The sequence below is a fragment of the Triturus cristatus genome, chromosome 4_2, assembly GCF_964204655.1.
Source record: "Triturus cristatus chromosome 4_2, aTriCri1.1, whole genome shotgun sequence".
In the NCBI taxonomy this organism is placed as follows: Eukaryota; Metazoa; Chordata; class Amphibia; order Caudata; family Salamandridae; genus Triturus; species Triturus cristatus.
The window spans coordinates 763,867,637-763,895,073 of NC_140586.1; the positions used below are offsets into that span (position 1 = coordinate 763,867,637).

Below are 27,437 nucleotides of genomic sequence, written 5' to 3' on the forward strand. Positions count from 1 at the left end.
CATAAGGGGTTGTTCTGACTGATACAAGGTGCCCACTAGAACTAGTGGACAGCATATTTCAGGCCACCTTCTCACAGTAGTCAACCCCAATTTACAATCCTACCTCAGTATAAAACATTAGAAGCTAACTTGAGAGTGAAGATTATTCGAAGCCACTAAATCTTCAGGTATTATTGCTCTCATGTAACTATCATGCTAGACCATTTTCTGGGGTTGTGTAATTCTTGGCATACCTAGGGCCCCTGGATGATAATTATTGAAGAGAGGCAAATGTGGCCCACTCAAATTAATACCACGGCCCGCCTTTGTCTCATCCAATTCAATTACCTGCAGAATGCATTTTTTACTCCTGAGAGACATGATAAAGGATTATAGGTGCATTATAGGTCCATTTTGGTCACATATTGAACGCATACTAATCGCAATAATGAATAGACCCATCTCTCTCACACTGAAAATAGGCCTTCTTAGTCATCCAGCGGAGTAGAGTACTTAGAGCTAGCCGCACTTTACCAGGTTTGTGCTGCTTGAATGAGAAAAGAGACATTGCTCGCATATGGAGGTCAGCTTGCGCTCCATCTATTGAGGATTGGCAATGAAGTAGATACCAATGTACTACCCTAGAAAAAGAGATACATTTGGCCAGAGGGTGAGCAACAAAGCATGACACCTGGTGAGACTAATGTCAGACTGCATAAACTTATAATACATAAACCTTGTTGCATATTCTGATTTGTGGAGGGGAAGGGACCAGTGGCGCTGCAACAATTTTCAGAGTGAGGGTACTGCCATCAATGTTACATCATGAAGTCAATAGGATTGCCAAATCCATGTGCTACACACAGAACACGTGTAGCAAATTCTCCACATACATTCAGCAGGAGACTGGTAACAGGTAATGGTGTGGAATGTGTATAATGGTGCATTTTCGAGCACACTGCTTTAACATTTTAGTGAAGCATGGTGTGGTAGCACATTGTCATTTACAGACAGCACTTCTCCATAGATATGGCACAAAATTTGCACTGACAGGAAGCATTACTGATATAACTATAAAAACAGTGGCGGCTCCTCGTGGGAGTGCTGCGGGGCAGTGAGGCGGGGCGGGGGAGGTGCAGCATGGGGGGTAGTAAACTCCGGCTTACGACCAAACTTAGTTAAGTAAATAATTAAATAAATAAAACTAATTACATTGCGCACGCTACAACGCCAATCGGCGATGCAGCGCGTGCAATGTAATTTGTTTTATTTATTTAATTATATACTCAACTAAGTTCGGCCGTAAGCCGGAATTTACTAACCTCCACCCTCTCCTCCCCCCGTCCAGCTCCACCGCCCCACAGCACTCCCACGAGGAGCCGCCACTGCTATATAGCGCATGGACAATGATGTGTGGAAATTGGTATGCAGCAAATATTTAGCATGTGCACCTCCCCAAGTAAAGTGTTTTGATTTGTTTTAACCTGAAGTATACAAAAAAAAAATACTCTCCACTGGGACAGGTCAATACGTGTAGGATACTTAAGGCGATGACATAATTGGACAGCAAGTGACCTATAAACCCTTACCTTTCATCCCCTCTGGGATTCCATACGTACATCGTAAATTCACGGACACGTGTTTTCACAACTAGGGGTGGGCAGAATTTGCGTAGTGGCGCTACGCAAAGCTCCGCGAAATGGTAAAAAATCTCTGCGAGCACGCATAAATTCCGCTTGATCCGCTCGTTCACAATGCTTTTTTCCTGTTCGCGAACACTGTTTGCATGCTCGGGGGGAAATATCTCGCGAACACGTATTTTGAAAGCGAGAACAAGCAAAAAATTCCGCAAATGGGGAATTTTTGGCAATTCTGCGTTCTCCGCGGAACGGAATTTACCACCCAGGCCTAGTCACAACCCTACTTACACATGAACTAGCTGCGTCCTACCTCCACTCAAAGGGCTGCATACCCCTGATAGTTAGTCTGGAGACAGGACAGGGGAGAAAAGATGCCATAAGACTTCAAAGAGAACCCTCTAGAAGCTTTTCATCCACTTCAAAGGCACAACTAGGTATAAATAGTGGACCTCAGATATCACTACTTGAGTACACTTCTGGACAAGAAGGACTGCTGTGCTGCTGAAGGACTGCTACTCTTCTGGACTGCTGCTTTGCTGTGCTGCTGCCTTGCTGTGCTGACCAGCTACTCTTTTGCCTGGGTGAGAAGGACTGGACCTACTTGTCTTGAACCTAGAACCCCAGAGTGACTAGAAGGGCTTGTTGGCTGGCCTCCTGACTTAAGCCCCAGGGACAAAGTTCTAAACACCTTGACCCAGCATCTGAGCTGTGCCATCTGTAAGTCTACCCTGCTAACTAGTACCACCCCAGTTCTGGATCCTTAGAAGTGGGCCTAATGTGTTGTACCAGCATTAGTGGATCCAGCAGAACTGATACATCTCCTCTGCTGCGCGGCGCAACCCCGAGCAGAAGCGATGCATCACCGCTACTGTATGGGTCGCCTGGCAGGCCAACATCTTCACAGCACATCCTCGGCTCAGGCCCTCGCATCCCTCATTAAAGGCATGGACTCCATAGTGCAACCTCACATCTCTTCGGAATCGATGCATCACACTGACTCACTGCTCATCCTTGACTCTGGACTTTACAGTGCAAGCCCTGGATGATGGGATCCTCAATGACGATGCAGGACTTTGCACCCCAGCCTCGCTTCATCTCGGAACCGACGTATTGCTTTGGCTGCACGATGAATCTCAATGTGAATCCTCACAATCCTCCTCAAACCAGAATTTCTGTAGAGTGAGTGGAAGTCACAGAGTTTCACTCTGCAGAACTCCCCGGAGTTACATGAAAACTCTGCAAGATTCCACGGAATTTCTCAAATGGGCAGAATTAGTCATGCTGTGCTGCTCACGCTGACTTTTAGTGACAGAAGCTCATTATACGCTGAAAAATCAGCACAAACTGCATGACACAGAGTGCCAGCGGGTGTAGGTTCTCGAGTTGATTTTGTTGCCGCTCGAGTAAATTTTCTACTTGAGTGGCAGCTTTCTTATTGTGAATGGTCACGATCGCCCATGACAGCCTGTGTTGGGGAAATCTCGCTGGGTGCCCTCCTTGCAATTGAAAACCGCACTAGGGGATGCCAAATCTCACTTGCGCTCGCCAACTTACCGTTGGTGCGCAATGTGTGAAAAAAAACTCAGCCATGCGCGCTTGGTGGAATTTGGCCCAAACTCCATGTTACACGACCAAAACTCCGCCAATTGCACTGGCGGAGTGACATTTTTCGCCCACCCCTAGATGTAAGGCACTCTGTTCAGTGGGCCTAACTGGTTCCCTGTATCCGGCCTGTACTTCATCACCGTCAACCTGAACTTGGGACTTGGTACCAGTCCGGCGCAACCAGATATCTCCAGTTAGCGCTTTAGGCCTTTTGGCAGTATTTTCACTAAAAGTCTTTAAAATGTAACATCTCCGGTTCTACTAATTGGAATTTTGTTGTTTTGGTCATGTTTAATTTATTAAAAATGACTCTTTTTGTCTAATACTTTTGTCGGATCATTTTGTGGTGTGTTTTCACTGTGTTACTATTTGAAGTGTTGCCCAAATACTTTCAAGATTGCTCTGGATTAAGTCTGACTGATCTGTGTCAAGCTACCCGAGGATTGAGCGCAGGTTAATTTAGGGTTACTTGTGACTTTACCCTGTGTGGAATTATGGTTGCTGCACGAGAAAGGTTTCACTTCTCTCAATCAGTAACCCATTTTCTTACACTCGGTAACTATGCCGATTTTTAAAAAGGGGGATAAATCCGAGCCTAGTTGTTGTAGACTCATTTCTTTGCTGGATTCAACCCTTAAAAATGTGAGCAAGGTTGAAAGGGTGGGCAGAGGAAAATACCATTATTTGTGATGTACAGCACAGCGTCCGTAAAGAAACATGCGCCTTTATATATGGCATTCACAGACCTCTCATCCACTTTCGACTTCGTAAATTGATTGGGGCTTTTGTTAGACATGGGGTGGACAACTGCATGGTGTGACTAAGGCCAGGGCAGGCAAGGTGAATGTGCAGAATAGTTTAATGTTAGAAAAGGTGCTAGGCAAGGGTGCATCCTTGTGCCTTTTCTGCTTACACTGTATATTAACATGGTAGAAAGATGTTTGGTGAAAAGAGCTCAAGACATTCTGCAGGTAGGAATACGTCCCCTTCTGACCCTACTTTCTGCACATGATGCAGTTCTGATGGCGCAGACAGGAAACCCTCTCTGGTTTTTAATGGATTCTTTTCCCCTTTTTATGAACAAATGGGTCTGAAAGTAAACATATTTAAATCATTCACTACGTATAGTGGAGTGGGAAAGAAACGAGCTGGTGCTCACTTTTGAATGCCAATAAGATGCTGCCTACCAATACACTATCCTATCTAGGTCTGCTTCTCAGAGCACATAATAACAGGAAACCTTTGTTGGAGAATAGATGGTTATTATACCTAGATAAAGCAAATTTGCCATTTTTATGTTTGTGTTTAGGTTGGGCACAAAGCCACTCAAAGAGCTGATTACTATCTACAGAAGTAACTTTGGAGCTGGCATCTGGGGGTGTTCAAACGTGGATTTGATCGCACAAACTGATAAGGAGGTGCTTGGAATTGATGCTTGCAGTTCCCCAAAGTTGTTCTAATTGTATTTGAAACGTGGAGTAAGCAATACTAAAATGCATGCAGCTCCCCTCCAGCTGTGGAGAGCTGTGTGGATTAAAGAGGTGGCTTTATTGAATAGAAAGATTGTAAGTGATTGCTTGGTCCAAGATGAAGCACTACAAATCCCCTGCATGAAATTTAATAGGAGATTATGTAGGAGTGTCAGCATGCCTGGAGTGTTTGGGAATCCAGTGTCCATGAGCGATATAACTAAAAGGGACCTCACTGCTGTGATCTGCAAGGTGAGAACAGGCGAGAGGGAATTAAGAGAATCACGTAATGTGGTAGGTCACGGTCCTCTATTAACAGTCTCAGGTCTACAGCCCTGTCTTAAGGTGGTATAGAATGCTTGCCATAGGCTTTTATGGACTGGATTTAGGCTGAACACTATTCATTATGTACAGACTTTTGACTATGATAATATTTTCTATTGGCAATTATCTTCCTTCTCAAGTTACAACTTTTCAGAGCAATGTACACTTCACCTGCTTTTTTCTGTGATTCTTTTGCTGTGATTAGAAAAAGATATATAATAACGTTTTTTAAGACATGTACTTTGCGTACAATGTAGGCTGTCTTTGTTGTTTTTACAGCAATTGAATTCTCGTCATACCTGTTTCTCTATTGGGAAATGTTTATGCAAGTTGAGAAAATAAGGAAGAAGGATATTACCCTGTAGGGCGGGTTCTTCTTTTAGGGGCTGTTTGTTTTTATTGCAGTTTTTAGTACTGTTAAATTGATGCCTATGAGAGCCGCGTGGCAGGGGCGTCAGTTGTGCATGCCTAGGATATGATATTGTAAAATGAGGTATACAGTTTTTAATTGCTAAATGGTTGATTTTAATTATGTATGAGATGTTATGTTGATGCCTTTGATGGCTTAGTAAATCGAATAAAGTTATATTTAATTTGATTTGACAATTTAATTAATATTTCATTTGCATCTGATTTTCTTAAATGAGAAACGTGGTGAATTATGTGCATGTGAACATTCCAAAATCCCTTTTCGTGGAAAAGTTTGTATTCGTTAATAAGGATTAGGTGTGTTTAAATAAATGTTTACTACTTGATCAAAATGGCCCCGGGGTGCTTGTGGGGATGGTATTCCACCATCCCCGCAAGCACCCCGTAAGATTATACTGTATCTTCTCAACCAGAGGGTAAACTGCTGTCGTTCTTTAGTGTCCTCTGTTCACAGATGCGTGCAGTAGACTGGGGGACCAACAGCTCTGTGCACTTCCTTTCGGTTTTACCAGGTAGGTGTTTCCTACAGGGTGCCCGTGCAGTTACAGAGAGGTTGGCTCTGAAAAAACAATTCTATGACGTCAGGAGCTGGAACAAACCACCAAGACAGGAGTTTGAGGGTCCAAGACAGGAGTTTGAGGGTCCAGTAGTGAAGAGTGCAGCGTAAAACACTTAAGACCTAAAATACATTGTTAGGTGCCGAGTTCCTAGTCAGCTGAATCTCCCCACCGTCTACCTGCCGTTCCGGTGTTGGAGACATTGCTGGGTTAATAATCTGAGCCTCCCCGTTGTGCCTGACAGGTTGGGTGACCCCTGCATATATATGCTGAGGGCAGAGGGGGTGACAGTGGTCAGCCCCACGGGCTCTGTTTGGACCGTTCCAAATGTGATCAACTGGACTTTGACAAATGCAACGTAACTGTGGACTTACCCATATCCCAACGACCAGAACAAAGACGAAATACGCCACAACCACGATGATGTCCGGAGTACCTAGCGTCTTCTTCTCCACACCGGTGCCGCCGGGCGGGACATCGGGCGCTGTGGTGGTGCGCTCCATGGCTGCGAGCGAACTGTGAGCGGAGGTGCCTTCCCGGGTGGACTTTGATGTACTTCTTCGCAGACTTCTTCTAATTATTAACCGATTCCTGCCCAAGAAAAAAAATAATCATCAAGTAACAAAACAATCAATGCTAATTGGAGTAATTACTTAGGTTCAGAGACCGAGAAGGTGGATTCATTAGGCGTGTTTCCAATCAGAAGTGAATGCGCGGTTTGGCATGAACTACAGCTGGCTGTGAGTTCCTGCACAGTTCACACAGAGCCTCCCGTATGAACTTATTAATACAAAGTAAAGCCAGAGGTAGCGGATTGCATTTCAGAGCACTGTTGCGTGCACAGAGAGGCGGGTGGGTCCTCCCAAACATAGGTAGCTCAGATAATAATGTGTGGACTGCTCCGGTGGGACGTTTGCTTCTCTTCGAGGGGCGGGTCATCCGGGAAGGGGTGGGGGAAGGGAAACCTGTCTGGAAAAGAAGAAAAGCAAACTGCTTTTTTGTGTGAAAATGTGTGATTGCTGACTATGTAATTCATGCCCGAGTCTAATAGATGGCTGTGTAATGGTTGGAGGACCCTGGTTCAGTCTCAATTTAGTCCTGTTATAGTTTGTACACAGTCTCATCCAATCAGGTTGCTCTACCGCTGTCACTGAATTAGTACTCTGTCCAATTCCCACAAGACAGGTGCATGAATTCTCCCTCATGCCAAAAGTAGCGCAACACATTTTGTGCACCTCCATTGTCTGATACACTCAGGCAAGTGGGCAATGGGCTAAAAGGGCCTTAAAAATGCATTTTGGTATGTATTAAACAAAAATTGCGATTTGGGCGTTTAAGTCATCCTATTCCAAATACCGAATCAGAATGGGATGTGTAGGAAGCTGGCTCTCTATATAGTGTACTAAAACGAAGTACACTGTGCAGAGTCCAGTGGGTCCCCGGTTGGTTTACAGAGTCTAAAGTAGATAATGCTAACTCTCTCTTGTGTGGTAGTGTGTGCAGGCAGTTAGGCTTATCAGAGGGTAGTGCTAAGCGTTTGTTGTACTCACAGAGGCAATAACATGACACACACACTCAAAGAATCAATTTGAGACCAAATGAGAAAAATAACACTTCTTTTGATATATTTTTTAGAAACAAGAACTTCGTTCAAAGGTAAGTACAGTTTTCGAAATCAATAATCACAGGTAAGTAAAGTGTTCAAACCTGAGCGCTTTTACGCACAATGCAATCATATGGGAGGAGTTGTAGTGGGCCAAGGTCCAAAGGACTACCAGCAGTTATTTGTGAACCTCCCGGGTTCCACCGGGAGTATGATGCTGATGAGGCTGGTAGCTGCCACACTGTGGTGAAAGGGGCCACCCAAAAACAGGGCTGCACAGGGAGACTTGTAGACAAGAGTGTGGGTTCCCAAATGGAGGATTAGGTCGCAAGGGGTCTTGGAGCAAGGAGGCACAGCCGGTTTGTCATAACCCAGACTGGGCAGCTTGGGTGTAGAGTGGTTAGGTCGGCTGGGCTGGTGTGCAAAAAATGCACCTCTCGATCAGGGACCAACAGCTGAAAGAGGAGAAATCAAGGCAGCTGGGCCATTATCGAAGTGGGTGTCAGTGATACTGATGTCCATCGATGGCTGCTTCGTCCTGGTGCAGTGAGAATCCTTAGTGGACTCTCACTGTTGGTGTTTGATGCAGAACGTCCGGTACCCCGGGGGTTGGTACCGCACGGCTTGGGTTGGTCCTGGTTTCTTCACACTTGGTAGGGAAACAGATTGGCCCTTCAGAGCATGATTACTACTCCTAGTCATCTCCAGCACTGGTTGGGCCAGGGAGCCGCAAGGCAGTGTACCAGACTCTTCTTGTCGGAGTCTGCAGACTGAAGGGGAGTAGCTCCTCTACTCCAAGGGAGACCTTTGGTAGTTATCAAAGTGCTACCAGGCTTCCCAAGGCTTTGTTAGTTCTCCCGCTTGCAGGACAAGTCACTCTGTAGCAATTGTCAAGAAAGGGGTGAGGACGGCAGGGTCAGGCAGTGACTCTTCTTTGTCCTTCTCTTGATCTGTTGAATCTTGAGTTCTTGGATTCAGGGGTAATATCTGAATACTCAGTTTAGGGGCATTTACAGTTAGTGACAGGTAGTAGCCAATGGGCTCACTACCTTTTGTGTGTCTACACCCTGTATATGACTACTTCCTGTGGGAAGAGGTCATAACCCTATACTGCCAATCCCATCCAAACCAATATGGAGTAATCTGACTAGTGGGGTCCCCATCAGCTGGCCAGCCCTAGGGATGATGCTGGCTGAATGTGGACACACCTCCAAATTTTCCTTATTTGTTTTTCCTGGCTTGCTTCCAAAAAGTGGGGTCAGGACAGGTGGAGTGGCTTCTCCACTATTTGGAGAGGCCTGTTGTTGCATATCAAAGGTGGTAGGGCTTTTGAAGCTTACTGCCCTGGAATGCCCATCCTGCTTGGAGGAGGTGTGAACACCTCTGCCCAGAGCAGGCTTTGTTCCTGGCCTCCGAGACCGAAGGCTCTCACCTCAGGAGGTCAGAAACCGAACTATGGTGGCTGGCTGGTCGAAACCATTAAGTCAGCACACTAAGTTGTTAGTTTTTCAGAGGGCACCTCTAAGGTGCTCCCTAGGTGCATCTATTAATACAACCAGCACTGGCCTCAGTGTGGGTTTATTAAGAACTGTTTGGTACCAAGCACCTCGGGGTACAGTGAACCAAACATGTATCTGGGGAACTCATAATCACGAACATCCAGCCCTTGTTCTCCTTATGGCTTCCCTGTGCACTCGTAATATCTAAGAGGGACACATCATCTCCACATCCACTCCGGCAGATGTGCCCACTCATTGGTATGGTGCACCCTGCCTTCAGGATTTAAGGCCTGCCGCAGTGGTGACTTACCTATACCACATGCAGTGCTTTGCTGGCATGGCAAACAGGATTGTGTGCCATGTCGACTCTTCAGTTTCCTCTGCACCAAGACACTCAAGCTGCAATGGCAGTTTGCATGAGCTTGGTGAGGGGTCCCTTAGGGTGGTGCAATTCTTGCTGAAGCTGTTAAGGACCTAGGTATCACTTACTAGGGACTTACAAGGAACCTAAAGGGGTGGCAACTGTAGGACAAACATACAGTTTAGGGAAAGAACATTGGTGCTGGAGACCTGGTTAGCAGGAACCCAGCACACTTCCCATCAAGTTGTATCAGATACCAGGCAAAAAGTGGGTGGTAACCATGTCAAAAGAGGCACTACACAACCCCCCAAATGAAAGAGGATGAGACTAACCTTTCCCAAGAGAGTCTTCATTGTATAAGTGGAAGAACCTGGAAATCCATCTGCATTGGCATGGTCAGTCTCAGATTGATGCTCCACTGTAAAGTCAATTCCCTGTAGGAATATGGATCACCTTAAAAGTTTTGGGTTCTCACCTTTCATCTGCATGAGACATCTGAGAGGTCTGTTTTTGGTTTGAATAACGGAGTGAGAACCAAACAGGTAGGGTCTCAGCTTCTTCAGGGACCAAACCACAGCAAATGCTTCCCTTTCAATGGCACTCCATGGCTGTTCCTAGGGAACTAACATCCTGCTTATAAAAGCAACTGCCTGGTCAAGGCCATCATCGTTAGCTTGGGATAGGACCGCTCCTATCCGTTGCTCGGAGGCATCAGTCTGCAGAATGAATCGTCTACACTAATGTGGAGTTTTGCGATTGGGTGCTGAGCACATTTGCTCTTTCAGGGTGTTAAAAGCCTTTTGACAACTAACTTCCCGTTTTACCTCTTTAGGCATTTTCTTCTTTTTAAAACTACCATGCTTCGTTATTTTCTTTATTTTAGATAAACGATACTGATAATCAGCTTTTTCCCGTGACTACTCCATCACTCAGTTATTCAGTGCCAATATGTCAAGACCTACATTACAGAGTTAAAGGTATTTTCATCTTTGATACATGCAATCTTAAACCACATTTAGTAAAATATTGAATTAAGGACTACCACAATGTATTATTTCGCCTCTTGCAGATACCTGTGAAGGGGGCTGCCATTCTCTCCTTTTCCCGAAGTCCTGCTGGTTTGATGTCTTGGGCTCAAGCGTCATCTCAGTATCACTGTTCTCCTACTCTGAGACTGGTATAATTATTTTCAGGTGAACTTTTGTCTATCAGACTCTAAAATAATTCCTCAGAGTTTATCTCTATGTAAAATTTGTAATAGATGGTTATTTCCATGTTCTTTAGATCCCTTTATTGACCTTTCATCATTCAATATCTACAGTTGTCTACACATTTTGTGGACGTAAGTTCTCTAACAGGTAATTACCTGAATATACCTGACTATTACTATTTTTTCTTCAATTTGATTATGCTTACAGTCCCCATTGGCCGGTTTCCTTTACAGAATTGCTCATCTTTTAAAGATTCACAATTTGTGTCAAGCTTCCATTGATCCTTTTGGTAAGTTGCACTTACACTGCAGGGTCTCTTAACAGGATTCATCATTTCTGAAATGTATACTATGAGCCCTGCTCTTGTGCTTTTAAATCACTTGATTGGGTGTAGAGTTTTTGGGTATTCTCTTCTCTTTTCCATCCATACTTTATGCATGGGTTGTTTTCTTTATTTCTTTTTCTCTTTAGGTAACATCTTTGTTACAAGTGGAGTTCACTGTATGCATCTATATTGTACAGCCTATGTCTTTACCCAGACTCAGTGTACCTCATTGCCATATGTTTTTTGTTACGTCATATGATCTCTTTCATACAGATATTTATGTGGCTCCTCCTGAAGAAGGCGTGTGGCATGCTGAAACACGCGTAGAGAATATAATCTACATCTACAAAGTCTAGCCACTTGTGGTTTATACCACATGAATATTAATTTTGTCTTAATGAAAAAGAGTGGAGGCAGCACCAGGGATGGAGTCACAACAGCCAATATGTTCTATTCAAAAATCTTTATTCTTCATTGGGTTAAGACAACAGGACAGCAGCCAACGCGTTTTGTTCCTTTAATAGGAACTTCATCAGGGCTGAAAACAGCATAGAACAATACATAAATAGCCACATTTAAAATACATAGAACATCGTAACACACAAATATTGACAACATAGAGATCAACACATTTTGTTGATAATTGTATAAAATGATCCATCTAACAACCATACAAATATACATATACATTAAAAATCGTGCACGTGCACACACATATATATATAATATAAAACATATAGACATGGGGAAGGAAAAACAAGGGGAGAAAAAAGGAAACCATATCAATTTGTTAAGGGCACACGCCCTTCGATCAGGACATCATCATGCTATATTCAAATATAATTAACAAAATCCTCACCAAGAGACTTCTGTACCAAACAGGTCCCACTTTCAGAATCAAGGAAAAGGCCAGCCCAGATATTGTAAGTAGGAAATCAAATCTCGGCCGGAGCAGGTGAGTGTCCCTACAGACAACATAAAGAGATAAATATACATATAAATGACTGATGTTTCAGAAAAAAAAATAAAAAAACTTGGGGATGGCCACAAACAGGGTGTTCATTGCTCACAAGAAGTCTTATTACATTTATATAGATGGGGTCACATAAGTTATACGCAACTCACCTCTAAGGTATCAGTATGGCATTCCAATCAGTGTCAGTCACATCCAGTGACCCCCTCATAAATATCAAAACGGAGTACCACGTAGTTATGTAAGCCGAGGATTCCCGACACGAAAATCTAAAAGAAACATAATATATGAAACGTGAATAGCACAGTTCAGATCTGACCAGATGGTACATTACCATGGCCTATCAGATCAGAGGATACAATAAACCCCTCATGGTAGTTCCACTTATTGCTGACTGTGATCTCATTATCACACCACCCCACAACAATCCAGAGCAAGTTGTGGGTAACTAGGAGACAAGGGGGGTGGTGGGCGCAGGTGGTCAGGCCCCCGTTACAATATATCTAATAGGACCCAATAGTCATCAATCATTGCTTCATGATTAAAATACCAACACATTTTGCAACATGATTAATAGCATCCCCGGACACGACTGCTTACTTGGAATCGCAGTTAGAATGTCACACTCGCCGGAATATACAAGTTGATATATAAAAAGCTTTTGTCCAAAGAAATCTAAAAAAAGTACACAGAATCCCAGTGAAAATATATTAAGATAATATCTAGTCTAACAATCATATAAGAAATAGATACCTTAAAACCTGCTAGTGTAATCTAAAAAATCCCACCTGAGCAAAGAGTAATTGCAGAAAATCAGAAGGTAGTAACATTTGACTACCAGTGTCACCCGTCGGCGAATGGAGTCAGAATCCACCCCAGACGCGGTAATCTGAAATACAATAGATCATAGTTAATTGTCCAAACAGCATCCGTTGGTAAGTCCCAGAGCATGTTCTGATTGATAAATATTACAGGCCCAACTACAATAATTAGAACCCTTATATAAGGTCAGCCTGCCCTACCCCAAATCCCTCCATAGAGACCAGGAGTTCGCAATATCCCACTGCATGAGCGTACCGTACCCAGTAAACATACAAACTAGCCAAGTTTTAATCCTGGACACAGGCCCCAGGGTCTGCCTTCCATTTGTCCATTCATTATATTGACGCATAAAATAATACCCAATACAACAAAGTGATAATCCGCTTAGGTTTGTGGAATGAAAAAGCAGAATTCTCATTAATTTTTTTTTTTATATATGTATATAAGGGGCGCTAGATTCCAAAAAAGGGGGGGCATGGTATTTCAATGAGACATGTACCATCATACTACAGACCATGCATGTAGCCCGATCTTCGACTAGCCCCAACCTACGAACCACCTCCACTGTTGACTCGTATCACCCCCAAATTAAAAAAAGTGAGTCACGTTCCACATATTCCAGTTAACATGAATATACAGCGTTCCCCATCTCGATTAACAGCCAGTCTCGAGTGACACCATTTCAGCAAGTTTACAGCCCCCCCAGAACACTTACCGAAAGCGATTGGTATAGTGACGGATAGCAGTACACCCGAGTCCGTAGTTTAGGGAAACCATCCTTGAAAATTCCCGGCATTTTTAAACGCATCGAGAACAGGGTACGTCATCCGTGTATGACATAAAACGCGGTCGATAGTTGTTTGGGAGCATTCATTCTCCGTAACACATACTAGCGCCATCTTAGAGTGACATATAATAACGAAATTGCCAGTGTAGCTGCATTTGCAAAGTATCAAAGAATGTGGTTAAATGCAACATTCCATTCCAGAACCTTAGCCAACCCAAACCGTTTATAATCTGTGCCTGAAATTGTGACATCTCATATTCGTATTCTCCATACTGCACATGCTCCATACTGCGCATGCTCCATAGTCGCCATCTTTAAATGTCAAAAAGTGCTGAAAAGACGTACGACCATTATATCAAGTGCTCCATACAGCTGCATAAGTGAAGAAGGCGCTTCTTTAGAGTGGCATGAACTATACATAAAAAAGGGGAGTGGTTACCAATATGCCGGATCAGACACAGTTGTTAATGCTTCCAACGCCACCATTCATAATCAATTTGAGGTTTAAAATAATGTCCTTCTGCTTTGTCTCAAGGACAGAATTAGACAAATTATGTCTACAATTGGTACAGGTGTCAAAGAATTGCTTAGCACGGCCTTAGTAAGTCATAAATACAGTTTGTAAACAACATGTTTACAGGTGACTGCTTGTTATCCTCAAGATCTTAAATGAGCAGAAGAAGCAATACAGCATAGGATAATTGGCAGGTACATAGAAGATCATATATACATCGGTAAGTCATAAGTACAGTTTGTAAACAACATGTTTACAAGTGCCTGCTTATTATCCTCAAGATCTTAAATGAACAGAAGAAGTAATACAGCATAGAATAGATGGCAGGTTTATAGAAGATCATATATACATAACACCGTGTATATTACTCCGTAGGTCTACATCTTTCAGTAGCCATCATGTCCAATTCAGCAAATCTAAAGAGTACATGCATACACACTCACAGAAAAGGATGCATTTCATCATCGGTGTGGTGACCAAACTGTATGGATTGCAAACAACAGATCCATTTCGACTCAGTCTGTCTCAAACGCAATTCCCTGTTGCCACCCCTCTTATTAGTGGGGGACCTGTTCTTTGGCGTGAAACCAAAATGTATGATCACCTGGGTGTGTGATGTTATAATGCTCAGTAATGGGATATCTGGAATCTCTCCCAATTATCGCCCTGCGATATTCCTGGATGTAAAGTTTCAAAGGGTGTATCGTACTGCCCACGTAGATTTGTTCACACTCGCATCCAAGGACATAGACGACATGTGTTGTACTACAATTGCTAAACTGATCAATGACATAGGTTCTATCGTTGTTATAGGAGAAAGATAGCGTCTTGTTCCTCCTCATGGCACAAAATTACAAGTGCCACAGGTGTAAAAACCTTTTGGTGCCGTAGGGAGCCAAGTACCACTTCTGGGAGTCGTTGTTACATAACTCGGACATAGCTGGTTCCCTAAAGATATGTTCCTCCTGTAGGTGATTAAAGGAGAGTTCCCTACCTGTTCTTTTAATCTTGGGATCACAGCGAGTAGGTGCTAATTCTTGTGAAACACATTGAAGATTTTATTACTGTACACGGTGTATTGTGTAATGAACCTTGCTTTAATTACATCCTGTCATGATCTACCTGATAGTTGTTTGTCACATAAGGTAGTGTCCCTGTCAATCTGACAAATTCTAGCCTCAGCCTTGTCCAAGACTTTAGCATCATAGCCACGTTTGTGGAATCTTGTTTTGGTCTAAATAACATTTGTGCGGAAACTGGCTTGATCACTGCAATTCCTCCTGACACGGGTTAGTTTGCCAATGGGTATGTTCTTAATGACAGAACTTGCATGCGCGCTTGACACATGTAAGACAGAATTTCATGATGTCTCCTTCCAGTATAGAGTACTCTGAATGGTACCATGTTCTATATAGAATCTTATGTCCAGAAAGTTGATACTTTCCCTGTTGTGGGACATGGTAAACTTGACATTGAAAGAATTGCTATTCAAATGGGCAAAGTACTGTTCCAATTGTTCAATAGACCCTGACCACAGACATATCACATCATCGATGTACCTCCCCCAGTACATGAAGTATTTGGTCCAGGGGGAGGCACATCTGGCCCAGGCATGCTCCCTCTCATACCACCCCATAAAGAGGCAGGTTTCAGAGGGAGCAAACCTGGAGCCCATTGCTGCCCAATTGATCTGCTGGAACCAGCGGTGGTCAGACAGGAAAAAGTTATTCAAAAGTATAAGGTCAATGATTTGAACAATCATTTCCTTATGGGCATAAAGTTCCGCATTCTCCCTATCCAAGAAGGAGCGGACCGCCATAATGCCATACTTCCTATCTATGCAAGTATATAAGCTTTCCACGTCAACCGTGACAAAAACCAGTTCCTCCGACCATTCGAAATCCTTAAGTTTAACTAAAATGTCCTTGCTATCTCTAATGTAAGAGGGAAGGCCCAGGACATATTTTTGTAACTTCAGATCCACATACTCAGATAACTTTTTGGTGGGTAAGCCCACCCTCAATATTATTGGTCTTCCTGGGGGAAACTGTCCCCCCTTATGTATCTTCGGTATAATGTTGATACATGGATAGGAGGGACAGTCCACCCGTATGTATTTGTATTCATCATCCGTGATCAGACAAGTATCCTTCCATTCACAGAGCATTGCATTGATTTTATTTGCAATGCCTGGAATGGAATTGTCCCTGATTTCCTTATAACAACTGCTATTGCTAAGTTGTCGGTTGATTTAATTTAAATAATCCAGACGGTTCATAACGACAACATTGCCGCCTTTGTCCGCCTCACAAATGACAATCTCAGGGTCCACCCTGAGTCGACGGAACGCCTGTCGCTCTAGATGTGTTAAGTTCATCTTAGTGCCTGGTTGGTATTTGTTAGGATTTTCCAACTCGTGCAGATCCCCCCCCACCTTTTTGTGGAAAATATCAATGTTAGGGTGATATTCGCACGTCGGCACAAATTTAGATTTTGGCCGCAGGCCACTATCATCTGATGCTCCCTGAGCAATGTCCAGTTCTCTCAACAGGGCATGAATGTCAGAGCATTCCTCCTCACCTATCGACAAGAGACACTGGACATTCCGCACATCCGAAATTGTATGTGTGCTTTCACCCCTAGAGGATACAGGTCTTACATGTACCGACGGTCTATTTGAAAGAAATCTTCAAGTTTCAAATTCCTAGTAAATTTAAAAAGATCGACATGGACATTTGTAAAGTCACCACTTTGTGTAGGACAGAAATTGAGACACTTGCTCAAAAGTTTTGTTTCTTCAATGTCAAGGACTTTATTGGAGAGATTAATAATTTTCAAATCGTAATCCCCCCCACTCTGGGCACACTGATTCGTTGAGTCATCTAAGTTTTCCTGGACTTGGTTGGCGCATCCGTTTTCCCTCCTGTCCCTTTGGTGCCTTTTCTTTTTCTCCTTGAGCCATGCCAATGTTTCAGTGCCCTGGGTTCAAATCAAAGGTGCTGAGAAATTTGTCTGATCCCAATTTGTCTATCAACTCATCAGCTCTGGGTATTGGATGAACATCTATCTTAGTGAGAGCATAGATACCTTTCTGGTTTCCCATCCTTGGAGTGAGGCTTTGGGACTAAAACCACTGGGCTAACCCAGGGGCTGTCCGAGGGTTCAATAAACCCTAACTCTAACAACTTGCTGACTTCAGCTTCAATGATCTCCTGGTCAGACTGTTGATAGATCTTGTTTTTGACAGCAAAGCTGTCTCCAGTGTCCACATCATGGGTACACCAGTGTGTCTATCCAGGGTTTAAGGAGAAGAGCCCAGCATACTGCTCCAGGACTTTCCTGCAGTCTGCTTGCTGTTGGGTAGAGAGGGTGTCCGAATAGACCATTGCATCCACTGACCCATCTTTGGGGCTGCTGCCGCTGGAGAGGAGGTCAGGGAGATGTTCACTCTCTGCTTCTTGATCCTCATCAGTGACCATCAACGTAGTCACTTTAGCCCTGCTGTGGAAAAGTCTAAGGCGGTTAACATGGATTACTCTTTTGGGGCTCCTGCTAGTGCCAAGGTCAACCAAATAGGTGACCTCACTTTTTCTTTAAAGGATATGGTAGGGGCCACTCCTTTCTTCTGGAGGATCCTAGCTGCCACAGGCTCCAACATCCATACTTTCCACCCTGGTTGGAACTCCACCATGTCAGCCTTTTTTGTCATACCAGAGTTTTTGAAGCTCTTGGCTGACCTCCGGTTTTTGCTTGCTTTGTATGTACTCTGCCACCCAGGAACGCAGGCCTCGTACATAGTCCACAATATCTTGTTAACCTTTGAGAGGTCTCTCCCAGCCTCCTGAATCAGATTATGTGGTCCTCTTACAGAGTGGCCGAACAGATGTTCAAAGGGAAAAACGCTACTCTCTTCTGTGGCACTTCTCTGTAAATGAAAAGCAGAAAGGACATCCCATCACTTTCTGGGCTTTTCAAGAAGCCCCATGATCTTGCATTTGTTGGCCTTGTTGAATGTCTCAACCAGGCCATTGGTTGGTGGGTGATATGGGGTAGTAAACTTGCAAGACACTCCAGTTAGTTCACATGTGTTTTAGGTAGCTAGAGCTCCAGAAACCATGAGTCCGGGTTCATATGTTGTTAAAAACCAGGCAGGGGATAGAGCCATATCTTGCCTAGGTCCGCTCACAGCATGATAGTTTTTTATTGGCCAGGTTTAGGTTTAGCCAATTGCATTACCCTTTGGCATCTCCGTGTGGGAGGGCATGGCTTGAGGCAAGGTTACCATGCGGCTGTGACAATAAGTCTTGGCAGGACACACTGCATGTTTTGCTCGTATTTTAGCTGGCAGAGAAAGCGTTTTTAAATCCCTTTGTTGAAATGTTTGAATTTTAGCCAAGTCAGGCCAGATTTGATGTATCTCTATATGCTTCCCAACAACCATGTTAATTTTACAGTTTTATCATTCTTGTGAGCTTCCTCGGTGTTCAGGAGATCGATACCTGATTAACCAATGTAGTGTTTAATATGTTATTGATTATTACTATAGCATGTTGTTTATTAGCTATGAATCTTATATAGAGGACTTTGTTTGTATTCTTTTATGGTGATTTTATCATCTGAATAATGATTTATGACGATGAGGCAGCCAGACATGAAGCTTGTACCTCTGTCTCGCACCACCTCTTTAGGTAAACCTATCCTGGTATAGATACCAATGAGGGCCTTAGCCACAGCAGGAGCAATATTAATCCTAAGGGGGATGTCCACACGATACCTGGTAGCATGATCCACTGCTCTTGCCTGAGCCCCACTATTTTCAATCTATATATGGCTCCTTTAGCTCAAATAGTCGAGCATCTGGGTTTTGAATTGATATCATATGCGGATGACACCCAGCTTATGTTTACCATCGGACCTAACCCAGTACTCGACAAACTCCGTTTTGCCTCTGGAATGCTTACCATCTTTGACTGGATGTCAAGCAATTGCCTCCAGCTCAATCCAGGAAAAATGGAGGTTATGCTGTTAGGCAAAGCCAAAAACAGCTGGTCGGACGACTGGTGGCCTAGTCAACTGGGTCACCCCCCCATTCCTAAACAGTCTGTAAAGAATCTCGGGGTTCAATTAGATCAGGCTCTGTACATGAAAGATCAGGTAGCAGCAACAACCAGCTCCTGCTATTATGGCTTAAGGTTGCTTAGGAAAAAATTTCCCTACCTGCCCATGTCTCAGCGCAGAACCCTAGTCCAGGCGATGGTTGTGAGCCGTTTAGACTATGGGAATGCCTTGCTGGCTGAAGTGGGTCAAATCCATCTGGCAAACTTCAGGTTATTCAGAACACGGCAGCACGGCTTGTTTTGAACCGTCCTGCAGGCTCAGCTTCAACACCCCTGTTGAGGGAGCTGCACTGGTTAAATATAAGAAACAGATCCTTTTTTAAGATCTGCTGCCTGACCTATAATGCCTTGAGGGGAAGAGGTCCTCTCTACCTTCGAAAGAAATTAGTCAAATATTCTCCAGACAGGAAACTCAGATCCAGCGCTTTAGACCTCCTTCAAGTCCCCAGAATTCGTCTCACGCGAACGGGAGGCAGAGCTTTTTCATATCTAGCCCCGAGCTATTGGAACAAGCTTCCTATAGCGTTTCGTAAAATCCCGTCACTGACTACCTTTAGGAAGCATTTAAAAACTTTCCTGTTTTAACTTTCTCATTCGGAGCTAGTATCTGCCCTCCCCTCAGCCCTGCTTCTCCCAGTTAGCGCCTAGATGCCCCATGGTGAGTTGTGCGCTCTATAAGAAATCCATAACATAACATAACATAACTACTACCAGCATGAATCTATTTCCTGATGCAGTTGGAGGGTCAAAGGGACTGACAATCTCAATCTGATCCCTTTCAGAGGGTACCCCAACCATTGGTAGTGGAATTAAGGGGCCCTTTGGTTGGCCACCTACTTTGTCCCTGGTGTGGCAGGTAGCATAGGAGTTGTAAAACCCCTTTACCTTCTGGGACATATTTGGCTTGTAGAAGTGGCTGACAATCCTGCTTTAAGCTTTGGTCTGGCCAAGATGCCCAGCTAGGGGGATGTCATGTACCAATGTGAGTGGAAACTTTCTGAACTGCTGAGGCACTACCACTCACCTAGTGGCACCAGGTTTGGGGTCTCTGGCCTTAGTGAACAGGAACGTTTCCTCCAAGTAGGTCCTGTGGGAGCCACCGACATCTCCCTGTTCCTGTGCAGCAGCCTGTTGTCTCAGGCTTTCAAGAGTAGTAAAGGTCTTCTGCCCGTGGCACAGCTCTTCCCTAGAGGGTCCCCATGGGCCTAGAAGCTCTGCCGTGTAAGGCACAAGTTCCTGAGGCTCATTTCCCTCTGGGGCTGACAGGTCTTCTCCCTGGTGAGAGGAGACCTGATCCAGAGGCTGTTCGTAGCCTGGATTCCCAGTCTTCTTACCTTTCTCTTGGAGGTTTGGTCCATCACTTCAGGCTCCAACACCTCTTTTTCACATTGGACGTTGCTCTGTGCTCGGGTTTTCATGCACACCCATTCAGGAATTCCCAGCATGGCTACATGGGACCTAAACTCGACCTGATCCCAAGCTGAGGACTCCAGATCATCCCCTAGCAGAGAAGAGAGTCAAACGGGATTGGCAAAGAGACCACTACCTGTTTCAGGCCAGTAACCCCTCCCAATTCTAAGGACATTATTGCCATGGGATGGATCATAGTGACATTATCAGCATTGATGACTGGATAAGTCTGTTCAGTCAGGTACTGTCCTGGAGAAACCAGTTTCTCTGTCACCATGGTGACACTGGCACCTGTATCTCGCAGGGCGTCTGCCCTAATACCATTTTTCAAGGTCTGCTGTTTGTATTTTTCCATATTTGTAGGCCAAACAGCTAAGGTTGCAAGGTCCACCATAACATCAGAGACTAGTTCAGCTTCTGTGGGTACTCTGATTTGCTCAGGGCACACTAGGGATCCTACCTGGAGACTTGCTATTCCAATTCTAACTGGAGCAGTACAAGGGGGATTCTTTTTTGGACAGACAGGGTCTCCAGTTTGGTGTCCGGTCTTTTGACAGGTGTTACACCATGCCTTTTTGGGATCCCAATTCTTTTCTTGGTACCCTGTTTTTGGTTTTGAAGAGTTTTGGGGCTCATCCCCCTTAGCAGGTTGTTGGAGGCCTATAGAAGACTTTACTTTTCTCCTTCAGTTGTTCACCCTCTTTCCCCCGGGAAGGATTAGTAACCCCTTTCCTTTAGTCACCCCCACCAGTAGTAGTTTTGGTCACCCTAGTCTTGACCCAGTGGTCCGCCTTCTTTCCTAAATTTTAGGGAGAAATTGGACCTAGCTCTACTAAGTATTGTGTCAAAGTTTCATTCACACAGTTACCCAACAATTGTTCTTTCATAATCAAACTATACAGCCCATCATAGTCATACACCTGGCTTCGGTTTAACCAACCACCTAGTGTTTTTACTGAAAAGTTCACAAAATCAACTCAGGACTAACTCACCGTTTTCTGAGTCCCCTGAATATAATTCTATATTCTTCAGTGGTGTGTCCCAAGCCCTCAATCAGTTTACCCTTACTGTGGTCATAGGTTCAGCTTCTGTTCCTATAAGTGTCAGAAGTCTATCACTGCATTTAAGAGAGACAATTTCCCAAAGGAGAGAGCCCCAATACTTCTGGCTGACCTTTGTTACACTACAGACTCTTTCGATTGCTGTGAACAATTTTGTGATGTCATCACCTTCTGTATACTTTGAAACAATTAATCCCTTTGGGGATTTTAGGGTCATAGGTTCCCTCTCTGTCCCTAGGTATTATGTTGCTTCCACCATTTATGGGCCTTACACCCGTATCTGCCCTTTCTATGACTAGTATCCTGCTCTCCAGGGCTATTCTGAATCCCAATCTCTCTAGAAGGATCTCCTCCTCTGAGGAATCTTATGCGTACCTTGAGTGACCTGAGCAATCCTTGCTAAAGGCAGGGACCTCCAGTATGTTGGGTCGGTCTTGGGGTAGAGGTGCTACCACCTCAACTTTGAGTGCGGGCAAGTCTGGGTCTTCCTTGTCACTCATGTCAACGTGGATCTCAAGGTTTGTTTCCCCGTCCGAAGGATGGGCCAGCTAATACCCTGTCAACAGCTTCTGAAGCTTTGGAATGAGAGGTTGTGAGCCAGTTTTTATTTTGTATCCTTTGTTGAGGGTCCTTAGCTGCACCTATTTCAGTTACAGGTAAGGGGTAAGGTTGACCTCCTTAGCCACATCCCCTGCAATATCCAATTTCACACTAAAGTTGGGAACTTTTCGGAAACTAGAAAAAATCCTAACTCAAGTTTTAAAGTCCTAGTTTTTTAAAATCCTAAACAGTTTTAAACTTCAGGGACTTAATAAAGGCCCGAACAGTTAATTTTCGAAATGCAGAAAAAAATCAACCAATTTGAAAAAATGCAATTTGACTAAAGGCAATTTTTTGATCACGTGTATAGTCACATACAGGCACATGCATCAAAGAAAAAACCGTTTGCAAACGGGCAGATTCTCAGAATCTGCCCCTTTGCGACCGGTATTTTTGCATTTGGGATGCATCATCATGTGTGTGTGCGCAACATATGTGCACAGATCAATTTCAGGGGTGCAATAGGGTGGCATTTTGACACCCTTGCACCCTTGAATTTGCATGAGCTATTTGCGAGTACCTACTGGTACTCGCAAATTGCTCATGCAATCTCCAATTCATTCCTATGGGCCTGGAGGACCATAGGAATGCATGGGACGGCATTCCTTAATTGCGACTCGCAATTTGCGACTCGCAATTAAGGAATGTGTTGGAATCGCTATGTTTATAGCGATTCCTACATGCATAGGCTTTTGCAAGTCCTTAATTGCGATTCCTTAATAATCGCAATTAAGGAATCGCAAAAGCCTAGGTTGATGCATGTGCCAGATATTGACCAAATGGTATCAGCAAACGCAAAGTCGTAGACCTACCGCTGATCCATCAATGTAAGAATCTGGCTATCTATAGAGTGTACTAAAATGAAGTACACTGTGTAGAGAATCCAATTGGTTTACAGAGGTTAAAGTAGATAATACTAACGCTCTCTTTTGTGGTAGTGTGGGCGAGCAGTTAGGCTTATCACAGGGTAGTGCTAAGCATTTGTTGTACTCACAGAGGCAATAAATGAGACACACATGCAAAGAATAAATCTGAGACCAAATTAAAAAAATAACACTTCTTTTTGTATATGTTCTATCAATAATCACAGGTAAGTAAAGTGTTCAGAAGTGCGCTTTTACTCACAATGCAATCCTATGGGAGGAAAAGTCAAAGATGAATAAAGGTAGGTACAGTGGGTTTCAGAGGTTCAGGGGGCTTAGGTCGCTAGGGGTCTTGAAGCAAGTGGGCACAGCCGGTTCATCAGGAACCGGGTGGGGCAGCCAAGGGGCAGAGTGGTTAGGTCGCCTGGGCTGGTGCGCAAAGCTGCACCTCGCGGTCTGGGCCAAACAGTTGGAAGAGGAGAAATCAAGGCAGCAGGGCGACCCTCGAAGTGAGTGTCAGTGATGCTGATGTCCCTCAATGGCTGCTTGGTCCTGGTGCAGTGGGAATCTGGACTGGGCTCTCATTGTTGGTGTTTGGTGCAGGGGTTGGTACGACATGGCTCTGGTTGGTCCTGGTGTCTTCACACTCGGTGGGGAGACAGATCTGACCTTCAAGAGCAAGATTACCAACTCCTGGCCATCTGCAGCACCAGTATGGCCAGGGAGCTGCAAAGCAGGGACCGGACTCTGCTTGTCGGTGTCTGCGGACTGCAGGGGGGTAGCTCCTCTACTCCAAGGGAGACTCTTGGTGGTTGTCAAAGTGCTGACAATCTACCCAAGGCTTTAGTAGTTCTCCAGTTTGCAGGACAAGTCACTCTGTAGCAATTGTTGAGAAAGGGCTGAGGACGGCAGGGTTTTGCACCAAAGTCCCAAGCTTTCCGGCAGTTCTCGCTAGGCAGTGGCTCTTCTTCATCCTTCTTCTCTTGATCCATCGAATCTGAGTTCTTGGGTTCAGGGGTGCTACCTAATACTCAACTTAGGGGCATTTACAGGGAGTGACAGGTAGAAGCTAATGACTTCTGTTAGGGTGTCTACACCCTCTATATGACCACTTGTGAAGTGGGCATAACCCTGACCCTAGAATGCTAATTCAATCCAAAACAACATGGAGGAATTTGAAAATTGGGGTCCACATCAGCTGGCCCTCCCTGGGGTTGGTGCTGGATGAATGTGGGCTGAATGTGGGCACACCTCTAAATCCTCCTAATTTTCCCACCTGTCTTGCTGCCAAAAAGTGGGGTCAGGAGGGGGGTGTGACACCTCCACTTTTAGTAGAGGCCCAGGGTTGCATATCAAAGGCAGAAGGGTCGTTGAAGCTTCCCGCTCTGAAATGCCCATCCTGCTTGGAGGCAGTGTGAACACCTCCGCCCATAGCAGGTTTTGTACCTGACCTCCGAGAGCGAAGGCTCTCACCTCAGGAGGTCAGAAACCAGTCTATGTTGGCTGGCTGTTCGAGACCTCTCAGTCTACACACTAGTAGTCGATAGGTTTTTCAGGGGCACCTCTAAGGTGGGTTTATTAAGATGAGGAGGTGTTGGATACCAAGCACCTTGGGATACAGTGAAGTTATCATGTAGCTGGAGAACTTATAATTACAAGTGTCCAGCCCATGAAATCCTTATGGCTTCCTTGCGCACTGTTAATATCTAAGGGTGAACTTAAATATCACAGGGACACATCCACTCAGGCAGATATGCCCACTAATGGGAATAGTGCTCCCGTCCTTCAGGCTGTAAGGCCTGCCTTAGAGGTGACATACCTATACTGAATTCAGTGCTTTGCTGTCATGGTATACAGGGATGTCTGGCATGTCATCTATTTGGTTTTGTCTGCACCAAGACATGCATGCTGCTTTGGCAGTCTGGAATGGTAAGGTATGTTTCCGATTTCTTATGAGAGTTTTAAATACTCACTCAGCCTGGTGGCAGAGACTGAAATTTGCTAAAATAATCAATCAATCAATCAATCAATCAATCAATCAATCAGGGGTTTATAAAGAGCACTACTCACCCTTGAGGGTCTCAAGGTGCTGGGGGGGAGGCAGCTCCAGCTCAGTCGAAGAGCAAGGTCTTGAGGTCCTTCCTGAAGATGTACAGGTTAGGGGAGCATCTGATGCTGACCGGGAGCTCGTTCCAGGTTTTGGCTGCGATGTAGGAGAAGGACCTTCCTGCTGTTCTGCGGATGCGAGGTGTCTCCGCTAGGGCAAGAGAGGCGGATCGGAGTTTTCTTTTGGGTGCATGGAAGCAGACTCTATGGTTGAGGTATTTGGGTCCGATGTTGTGGAGGGATTTGTAGGCGTGAGTGAGAAGCTTGTAGGTTATTTTCTTCTCAACGGGGAGCCAGTGTAGATCTCGAAGGTGTTACGTCATGCGGTTGTGATGTGGGTTCCGGAGGACGAGTCTGGCCATGGCATTCTGGATCGTTTGGAGATTTTTTCGGAGTATGCGGAGGCAGTTGAAGCTGGTGGAGGCGACGGCGTTGATCTGGCGTGTCATGGTGAGAGAGGAGTCAAGAAAGATGCCGAGGTTCCGAGCGTGGTCTGTCAGGGTGGGAGGACTCCCAAGGGCCACCAAGTGTTGTCCCAGGAGATGGTCGAGGGTCCCAGGATGAGGTCCTCAGTTTTCTCAATGTTGAGCTTCAGGCAGCTGTCCTTCATCCATGCCGCGACGTCCCTCCTTCCTTTCTGGAAGCTGAGCCTGGTGTCCTCTGGATCCTTTGTGGAGAAGAGGATAAGTTGGGTGTCATCGGCGTAAGATACTATGTTGAGCCCAAGCTGTTTGACGATGGTGGTGAGGGGGGCCATGTAGATGTTGAAGAGCGTGAGGCTGAGCGATGATCCCTGTGGTACTCCGCAGTTGATCTCTGTGGGTTTGGCGATGAAAGGGGGAGTCTGATCCTCTGTGTTCTGCCGGAGAGAAATTACCAGATCCAGTTGAGGGCGGTTCCTTGTATCCCAGCATCGTGCAGTCGGGCTGCGAGGGTGTGGTGTGAGACGGTGTCAAAAGCTACGGAGATGTCTAGTAGGATGAAGGCTGCGGTTTGTCCCTGGTCTAGGATGGAGTGCTCTTGGATAAATGCGGTCAGCTGGGCATTTACGACTCTTTCAGCAATTTGGCAGCAAACGGGAGCAGAGAGATGGGCCGGTACTTCTTCAGGTCCGCTGTGGGCTTCTTAAGGAGGGGCTTGACTTCTGCCTGGAAGGTGCCGAATTGGAGGGAGGCGTTGATGGTCAGTCCTGGTTTGGGGGCAATGGCGGTGGCGGCCTTCTGGTATACTGTGATGTAGGTTCACCTAAAAAGCAGGACAAGTTGTTGGCATAGCTATTCAGCGGGACATTGGGGAAATGATGGGCATTGATTGTTTTAATATAGGAGCTTTTTAATTGACGTCATTGTCTTTTGGTGGAAACAAAAACTGTAATCCTGATTTAAATGCTGACTCAACCAGTGAGGTCAATGTTGTTTTAAGCTTGTTCTCAATGCTTTTATACAATAGTGTGTACTATGTGATTTGCTGTGTATGATCATGTTATTGATCGGACAATAATTTATTATTATACTCACTCAGACACAAACACAGACATTCTATTTTGTTTTGAAGGTCTTAAAACATGGGTATTTGACCATTTACAGTTTTTTAAGTACCCCTCACAATCCGCACTCCTTTCCCTATGCACTGGTCCATAAGTTCCATTCATGTGCTCCTTCCAATATAATATTTAGCATGATATGTCAGCATGATTGTTGGAAAATTGGAAGCTCGCAGAGTAGCTTATTGACCAAGTTAAAGATAAAAATGTCACTGTCAAATGAGATCACTTGGTCATTTCGCAGAGGATTGCAACTTCACAGACCTTAACAAATGGTGAATCTCTTAGCTCGTTTTACTAGCCCATTAGCACTTTTAAAAACAAAATACTTAGATTTTTGTGTAGTGAAGACATGAAATACAGGACATCCTTGTTTTGACAGAGGAGTGAGTGTTTCTACGAATGTTCCCAGTAACAGTGAAATCACCATATGATAACTGGCAAAGGGTGTGCAAAAGTTATCTTTAAAACAACCGGTAATTTTGTGTTTACTTCTTTAGTCAGCACAGCAGCACAAGGATAGTTGTGTGTACATAGACAAGCGTGATGTATGTCTCATTCTTTTTCATGTTAATTTTGGCAAGCTATTCAGATCCTAAGGACACAAATCAGAATATCAATGTTATTTATTTAACCATG

At 44.6% G+C, this 27,437-nt stretch overlaps 1 protein-coding gene across 4 annotated transcripts in view; it reads right to left on the reverse strand.

Annotated features, from left to right (window-relative positions):
• The window catches only part of LOC146835006 (sodium/glucose cotransporter 4-like), a 736,053-nt gene that overhangs the window by 646,414 nt on the left and 62,202 nt on the right, over positions 1-27,437 (reverse strand). Inside the window, exons 2-6 of one of the 4 annotated variants that reach the window (XM_085602668.1) lie at positions 12,764-12,864; positions 12,576-12,650; positions 12,128-12,244; positions 11,862-11,967; positions 6,378-6,594 (exon numbers count right to left, since the gene is read on the reverse strand). In XM_085602668.1, the coding sequence (XP_085458794.1) occupies positions 6,378-6,506 (129 nt within the window). In that variant the 5' untranslated portion in view covers positions 6,507-6,594; positions 11,862-11,967; positions 12,128-12,244; positions 12,576-12,650; positions 12,764-12,864. The remainder of the gene's footprint in view (positions 1-6,377; positions 6,595-11,861; positions 11,968-12,127; positions 12,245-12,575; positions 12,651-12,763; positions 12,865-27,437) is intronic. The other 3 variants (XM_085602669.1, XM_085602666.1, XM_085602670.1) reach the window with 3 other exon arrangements.